The sequence below is a fragment of the Aulonocara sp. 'chitande type north' Nkhata Bay genome, linkage group LG4 (assembly GCF_057382095.1).
Source record: "Aulonocara sp. 'chitande type north' Nkhata Bay isolate Kocher_YH1m ecotype deep benthic linkage group LG4, A_spYH_male_GT1.1, whole genome shotgun sequence".
NCBI lineage: Eukaryota > Metazoa > Chordata > Actinopteri > Cichliformes > Cichlidae > Aulonocara > Aulonocara sp. 'chitande type north' Nkhata Bay.
Window position 1 is genome coordinate 21,751,345 of NC_141347.1, and position 8,596 is coordinate 21,759,940.

The following is an 8,596-nucleotide window of genomic DNA, read 5'->3' on the forward strand; positions in this document are numbered from 1 at the left end:
TAATGCTCATTTTAGTTTTGTTTTTTTACATCATTACACCTTTCATTTTAATACTATAAATTACTTCATAGTCTGGTGAAAGACATAGTGACACTGTGTGATGAATATGTTTTTTATATCATGGCTAAAATACAGTAAAATAGATTATAGTTGTCCTGATTTTGCTCAAACGGTGTCACGAAACTGTGTGTTGTACTTCGGCTCTTCTAAAATGCTGGGCAAGGCAGCAAGAATTGATCAGAAATACAGTCTCGGTGGCACAGCACTGCCATCTGCTGATGCGCAAAGATTTTAAAAAAGATTGAAGCACCTTCTCTTCACGAGTCTTTACTATCTCATCTGCCTCAGTTAAGTCTCTTTTCCCGCTAATGGTCTTGTCTGTCTACTGTAAAGCTCATCGTAACAATGTCCTCGATCCCAGCCTGCAGCTCATCGTGCTCCTGCACGGCGGAGACTCCTTTAGGGGTCCCGGTCAGGATGAGATCCCCTTCCTCCAAGGTGATGAAGTCGCTGATGTAGCTGATGAGATATGGGACGGAGAAGATCATCTGAGAGGTGCAGCCGCTCTGTCGAAGCTGATTATTTACTTTCAGCCACAGGCTGACCTTCGCCGGGTCAGGGATGCGCTCTTTGGGGATGAACTCGCTGACAGGACAGGAGGTGTTGAAAGCCTTGGCCATGGTCCAGGGCAGACCTTTGGACTTGCACTCGTCCTGGATGTCTCGGGCTGTCATGTCCAAGCACAGAGCATAACCCGCAACATGCTCCATAGCGGCGGACTGCGGGATGGCCGTGCCCCCTTTCCCGATCACCACCCCCAGCTCCACTTCATGGTGCAGATTAGTGGTGTAAAGGGGCACCAAGATAGGCGAGCCCTCTCTCACATATGCAGTAGGAGGCTTCAGGAACAAGACAGGCTCCTTAGGAATCGCGTTTTTCAGCTCTTTGGCGTGATCCGCATAGTTTCTCCCAACGCAAATGATCTTCCTCCCCCATTCCCAGAACCGGGAAATATTCCGTGCTGTCATCGTGGAGAACCGTGAGCTGTTTCGGCTGCCTTGATGCAGTCAGCACGAGTGTAACTAAACTTTGACCGACACCGTTTTGACCGCTCCGGAACATCAACCTACGGCAAGCCTGAAGGGACATGCGCAGAGCACAAACGTCGAATCAATGCTATCTTATTTGAGATCATTACTGGGACTAAAATGTAAAACAAAACCACTTACTAACTTTATTAAACTACTCTTGTGCAGAATTACGTAAACAAGTTAGACAGTCACGTGTAACTTGTTTACGTAAATAAATACGTATATAGATCATTCCCGATCTATATACCCGAGACTTGATTGGCGGAGCCTTGGAGGGCAAAGGTCAAAGGGAGCGGAGGCGGAACTGAACCAAAACCAAACTTTTCTGGTTTGCACAAACGTGATAAGACTTTAGCTACTGTTGTTATGTTATTCAAGTCACTAGTAGGGAGTGCCTGCACTCTATTAGGAGCTGCGACAGCCTTAAAATTCGGTACGTCCACACGGTTTTCTCTCATTTTCAGCCCGCGAAGGTTTAGCGTAGTTTTCGCTTGCTTCGCTGCCGTTAGGAGGGTAGATGGCGTTTGTTCGTTTGTTTATGTTTTGTCGTCTTAAAATGGGGGGAGCTGTCACATGAGCACAGCCGGCCTGTCTGAGCGCATACCTGTTTCCTCTTATATAACCTCCTCTATGACAGTCATATCGGTGTAATTAATTAGCGTGCCCACAAAAAATCCAACACCGAAGCGTGTTAACGTGTGGCGTTCACTTGTCCAGCGGGGCGGTGAGGTGTGTTAAGTTTCTCGCGTTTGTGGCATTAAACGAATGTAAGGCAAGGAGTATGTGAATATATTACAGAGGTACAGGGGACTAGAAGTTAAACTGTCCCGATTTCTGTCTGATGTGGCTCGGTGTTAAATATCGGCTTTTATCCCCTCATGAAGCTCCGGTGGAAGTCAAGGCCCAGGCAGCCGCCCTCCTTCACAGTGTGGTCAGGAAATCTAATCTGGTGGAGCAAGCAAACATGAAGATTGAACTGCTCCCTGCGCTGTCTGACAACTACATGTACCTACTGATCGATGTGGACTCCAGAGAAGCAGCTGTTGTAGACCCCGTGGAGCCAATAAAGGTCTGTTCAGTCACTGTATCATATCAAGTAATGTTATATAAACCAGTTGACAACACTTTAACACCAATGCAGAAAGTCTACCTACAAGTGATTGTGTTAATCTTTACACACTATTCAAGTCAAAATTGTGTCCTTTTACAAATATTTGATAGCAACATAGTTTTCTTTTTGTTTTGTCTTTTATTTATTTTTTTATTTTGAGCCTGAAAGTATTAATATTATCATTATTATTATTGTTGTTGTTGTTGTTGTTGTTGTTGTTACTATATCATTATTATTATAATTATTACATGATATGGTATCTGAGGAAGTGTCTAGTTACAGGACAGTTTGCAGTTCGTTCAAGGTGCAATTGTACCTGCTGCCAGTTCACCTGAGGTTAGTGTGTGTGTGAGGAATAACCAAGTTAAATTAAGTATTTACTACACAGAGTACTGTAGTAGTTGCTTCATTTAAATGAGAGAAAGTGTGTGAAATAGTTTAGACACTTTTTTTGTTTAGTTTTTGTGTTTCTGACTGACTTTATGACTATACCTAAAATGATCCAAAATCTTATACTGTTGTACAGGTGCTACAATCTTTTGTAAACTGAGGCTGTTTGTGATGAAATGTGATTTTTAGATCTACCAGTGTGGGTCAAATAAAAAAAAATGTGGTTTTAGGGAATCTTGTGTGCAAGTCATGCCTATGTGGGTTTTTTCCTTCTTTACTTTTTATTGGACAGACGTGACAGACGTCAAGGGGGACCTTGACACTGTCACGTAGACTGTCTGCGTCCTCACTATATTTGCCCAGGTTCCCACAGAGACCGGTACCAGCTGGTCTGTGAGATGGAGTGATCTCCAAACAGTGCACAAGAGGTTACATAGATGTCAGTGAGTGCCTTTAGGGATGGTGCCTTGACACAGACATGAGATTTGAAATGACTCAGCATGATGGTGCAATGGTTAGAAGTATTAGAATTGTTGCCTTTCAGCAAGATTATAAAGATACCTGAACTGGCATTTAGGTGAGTGTGGGAAACACTTGCGCAAGTTCCACACATGCAAGGTGTCCTACCACTGCCCTGAATAAACACATTAGTTTGCAATGAACAAGTTATTGAATTATTATAGATATTGTTATAGGCTGCAGTTACAAGTAGTTTTTTTATGACATATCAAGGGGCAGTGTTTAACAGTTGTAATAGTTTTGCATTGTTATATAATAAATCCCAAAAGTTGAGGTCATTAACATTTTCACTTTGAGTAGAATATAATTAAATCATAATTTTTCTCCTGCTTTCAAGTATTAGATTTTTTTTTTTTCACTAAAAATGAATCTTGTAAATCTCAAAAAAACACTATCTGGTCTCTGAAACATTAATTAAGCATTAATCATCCAATTTTTTTAGATATGCTATTTATGCATATTCTATTTATATAATCTGTAGTTCAAAATGTTGTATAAACATTTATACCAGTTCTTAGCATGGGTCAAAACTGACCCCAACCATATTCTGAAGGCTTGAAATGCGAACAGTTTATAAGGGTTAAAATAGTCATTCATCAATGAGAATACATATAGTGTTCAGCATCATAACTCTGAGAGAATCCACTCTGCGTTTTGCTGGTGATATTGTGGACTTAAGAAAAATATATTATTGTTGTTGTTGTTATTATTATTATTATTGTTGTTGTTGTTGTTGGGTGTAGGTCAAAACATAACCCTAGACTATTGAAAACACTACGTAATTCTATCCAAGCGTGATAGATTTCTTCTTATTTATGTATTTATTTATTTTACTATTTTTATTTCATTATTTTTGTATGGGAGGTGCCTACTTTCAGGACAGTTTGCAGAAAGGTGCAGAGTACCTTATATCAGTTTGAGGTTAGTGTGAGAAAAGGTTAAGTATGTACTGGATAGAATACTGTAACTGTTGCAGGAAAATGCATCCAATCTTTTTATTCAGAGAATACTGAGAATGAAATTTGATATGATGTGCATTTTTATCTGCCCGACCTTTGTTTGGGCATTATAATGATATGTAGTGAAGGACAGACACAACTTTCCAACTACGCAGTAGTCCTTAGTTTGGAAGAAGACCAATCTCCTTTCAACTATATACAGAATCTGCGTAGTTTGAAAGTCTACTATCAAGTCAAAGGTATTTATAATATTAGAAAATATCAAGTATTTGGTCATTGCTACATTTAAAACTAGCGTGTGAGTAAGAAATACCAATTTGATGTTTTCAGCAAGTTTTCAGCAAGTCTAAAATCCAAGAACCCTGACTGGCCCTAATAAATTAGTAGTAGGGCCCAAATCTGTGAATTCTCCATAGAAAAAGCTGTAACTAACAGCTTTTTCTCTCCTATTCTTCATTAAGACCTTTAATAACTAATTGTTGTTGGATACTTATTGATAAATTAAGTAGTTATATTGGCATGGCTCCACTCAGCATTTTTTTTTGTGTGTGTGCTTTGAACAGGTTGTTGAAGCTGTCCGAAAGCATGGTGTAAAACTCACCACAGTTCTAACCACCCATCACCACTGGTAAGCTGCTGCTTATTTTATAACATTGATGAATTTATTTTTTTTTTTTTCAAGATTATTTCTCCATAATAAGTAAGCTAAAAAAAATACTTATTGTACCTGTTAAGGCAAAAGATACATTTTATATTCATCACCATTACCATTAATATAACCACGTTCACATCCAACGTGCTGTGTGAACAAAGTATTAGGTCCACTCTGATCATGGAAGGCTGTGACTGCAAAGTAACCTACCTACTGTACTGTACTCACTCAAAATTTGTAAAGTCTTTTTTAGGACAAGGTATGCTTACATATTTCTCCACCAGTTTCTCACGCAGGGCTGCAGTAGGAGTCAAGTGATTTTGTTTGCTTTGATTTACTTTCTTTTAATTTTCTCATGCTGATGTGCATCTTACTACCTGGTCACATGCTGCATTTAGCAGCAGCATTCTCCAGTCTAACAAAGTGCTTCTAGGAAAAGCTTGTGGCAGACATTGTGTTTAGCTTGATGCTGGCTGACAACACAGACCACAAACTACCTGCATCATTATACTAGCATTACTATAGTAATGGTGCAAATAGCCTGCAAGAGAAGGAATGATGGCCTAAAAGGTGTTGCTGTGCAAACATGATCCCAAAACATCAGATGCTGAAGTCAGAAGATGCTCGTACTACTTAAGACGTCATCACCCCACCCATTTCCTGTCATTATGTTTCCCAGAAATCGGCAAATTGTCTTGATTGTTTTGCTGTGAATACCATTTACTGGTATTAAACGCTACTGCCCACTAAATGCACGCTTTATAAATAAACATTTCCTTTGGCTTCTTATGCTAAGAACCTGCTAAACCTGTATTGGACAAAAGAGTAATACCAACACACTAATTTTCTGTTTTAGGGATCATGCCGGTGGAAATGAGAAGATGTTGAAACTAATGCCAGGTCTGAAGGTCTATGGAGGGGATGACAGAGTTGATGCCATTACAAAGAAAGTTTCTCATTCCAACACTTTCAAAGTGAGACGAGCAAACTCTCTGCTCTGTGGTCCAACTATAAGCTTCAAATGAATGATTGCTCACTTATGTTTTTCTCTCCTCAGGTTGGCTCACTCCATGTTAAATGCCTTTCTACTCCTTGTCACACGACTGGTCACATTTGTTACTACGTGACCAAAGAAAACAGCACTGAACCACCAGCTGTCTTTACAGGTGTGGTTACTTAAGTTAAACATTTATATGAGATAAACTGCGAGTGTAAATAAAGACATGTTTTGTGTGAACTTAAAGGCCCTAAGAACTCCTGTTTTTCCCATGTAGGGGATACTCTGTTTGTGGCTGGCTGTGGGAAATTTTTTGAGGGTACAGCAGAGCAGATGCACAAAGCCTTGATAGAAATTCTGGGGCGCCTTCCTCCTGAAACGGTAACTGCAAACATAGGCGTTAATTTTACAGATTTTTAGGATGGAAAAGGAAAGACTTAAATTCTTCAGTAGTTGATGAGTTAACTTTGCTGTATGTTTAAGGTGTGTGACTAACTTTAGCGTGTTTGTGTTTAAGCGTGTCTATTGTGGTCATGAGTACACCGTCAACAATCTGAAATTTGCACGTCATGTGGAACCGCACAATGAAGTAATTCAGAAGAAGTTGGCCTGGGCAAAGGTACGTGATTCATACAGTAACCACTTCAAATCAGTTATCCTTAATTAATTAAAACAACTTTGCAATTTTTGTGTATTTATCTGTCTGTAGGAGAAGTGCAGCAACGGAGAACCAACTATTCCGTCCACTCTGGCAGATGAATTCACATTTAACCCCTTTATGAGAGTAAAGTATGTATAACTTCATTAAAAACAGCCTTGTGAAAAAGAGTTTTCACAGGACTTAATGTAGTCTTGTAAAAAACTAAGTACAGCAATACTACTTCTATAGGAATTTAGAGAATAAGCAGTAGCCAGATGCTGCTAATGAATTGGACTTAATTAACTGATTATCAGCGAGTGTGGACTTGTAGAAAAGCTGACATTTGGGCAGCTTGCTGGTCTGGCGCATTTAGGGGTCTGTTAATATAACTAAGGTAATACAAGTCTTCCCAGGAGTAGATGTCCCGGCACAATCATCTAACAGTCAGACTGTAATGCTCAGAGAAAGTGAAAAAAAGAGAGCTCCATCTTAAACTTGACAGGCATAATTTAGCATGTTAAATGTAAAAGTTTGTGACATTACAATTAGAAAAATGCTGAACAAGTAGGGCTGGTTTGGAAGGGTTGACAGGAGAAAGCCTCTTCTCTCTACAAAGAACATGGCAGCATGACTTAAACTTTGTAAAGTTGGATCAAACCACAATTGCCTTTGGACAGACGACACAGGAGTGGAGATGTTTGGCCATAATGTACAGCGCTAACACAGCATATTTGAGGTGTTATTGGGGTGATGATTTGGGCTTGTTTTGATCCACACGACCTTGGACATGTTGTCCAAAAGAATTTTAGAATCAAATGTGAGGTTATCTGTCCAGAACTTAAACCTTGGCCCAAATTGGATCATGCAACAGGATGACGCACAGGAGCAAATCTATACCAGCATTGCTGAAACCAAAAAGAGTGGAGGTGTTGCAATGGCGCAGACAAAGTCCAGACCTTAATCCTGATTAAAATGCTGTGGTGGGACCTTAAGAGTGCTGTGCAAAAACAAATGCCCACAACTATCAATGAACTGAAGCAACGTCATGTAGAGGAGAGTATGTCGAAGTTCCTCTGCAATGATGTGAGAGACTGCGAGTCATACAGGAAATCATTACTTATTGCTGCTAGAGCTGGTCTACAAGCTACTGAACCTGGGGTGCACTTACTTAGTACAGGGCCCTGTGAAATTTCTCTTTTTCACATCACTGTAGTAGTAATTACAGATGATTATAATTTGTTTTGAGGTACCTACAGTGAGAGTGCTGCCTGACTACATTTGTTTCTCCCCCCCCCCCCCAATGTGTAATTTAGAGAGCCGTCCGTTCAAGAGCATGTGAAGCAGACAGACCCTATCGAGACCATGAGAAGTCTTCGGAAGGAAAAAGATAATTTCCGAGTGCCCAAGGAGTGAAAGTGCACCAGAGTTGGCATTTCAACTGATTACAACACTGCAAGCTGTCAATTATATACTCAAAGAAATACCTGCAACTAATCTGTAAACCGACTGAAAAACAGCACATCCATTGCATTGACTTTAACTCAAGGTACATTTTTTTCTATCACAGTGTTCAGCATAACATATTAGACTATAAATCTATAAATAAATCATTCTTTTAGATATATTTGAGTTTTTTGGGTTGGCAGTTTTAAGGAATAAATGGCCATTATTTGAATGTTTTAAAATGAGAAAAATGTAGTTATTCTGTAAATGTATCAGAAAAGTTATTTAGTCTTATGCTTTAATATATTGATGTTCAAACTACTGTTTCACTCAGCGTTTAAACATTTAACAAGACGAGGACCACATGAGTAACAAATGTTGGCGTATGTGGACACTTTCCGTGAGTTGGTTTAATAATAGGTAATCATTTCTTCGCCTACAAAACTTTGTATCAATGTTTCTTCATGTCATTTATTTTCACGCTTGCTTAAAAGATGCTAGTTTGGTTGTTTATGTGCAAAATACAGCATAGCTGCCTTTACATATAAGTAATCAAAGTGATCTGTGAGCTCAGCCTTGTCTACCTCTTGTGTCAGCATTGTTAGAAACCCCAAATCATATTTTGCTCGTAAAGTAAAATTTTTCAAGGACTATTGCATGAAGCAATTTGGAAAAAGCAATAAAGCACATTTGTTTCAGTAGGTTTACACAAAAGTTTGTGTCAATAAATTGTGTCATAAGCAAAATATATTCCTGATGCAGAATAAGGCCATTAAAACTGTTATATTCTCATA

The 8,596-nt window shown here is 39.2% G+C and overlaps 1 protein-coding gene across 4 annotated transcripts; it reads left to right on the plus strand.

Moving 5' to 3' along the window:
- The first annotated feature begins 353 nt into the window (after positions 1-353).
- On the plus strand, positions 354-8,594 carry LOC147332515 (hydroxyacylglutathione hydrolase, mitochondrial-like). Of its 4 annotated transcripts, none has more exons than XM_086289115.1 (9): positions 354-919; positions 1,974-2,160; positions 4,634-4,698; positions 5,579-5,696; positions 5,780-5,888; positions 5,997-6,100; positions 6,237-6,338; positions 6,429-6,508; positions 7,673-8,594. In XM_086289115.1, the coding sequence occupies exons 1-9, from the start codon at positions 369-371 to the stop codon at positions 7,770-7,772; spliced, it is 1,416 nt and encodes a 471-aa protein (XP_086145241.1). In that variant the 5' UTR covers positions 354-368; the 3' UTR covers positions 7,773-8,594. The 4 variants fall into 4 exon arrangements, with proteins under 4 accessions (XP_086145241.1, XP_086145240.1, XP_086145238.1 ...); XM_086289114.1 differs by having other exon boundaries at positions 354-555; positions 1,976-2,160; XM_086289112.1 differs by lacking the exon at positions 354-919 and adding an exon at positions 1,367-1,524 and having other exon boundaries at positions 1,976-2,160.
- Positions 8,595-8,596: the final 2 nt, after the last annotated feature.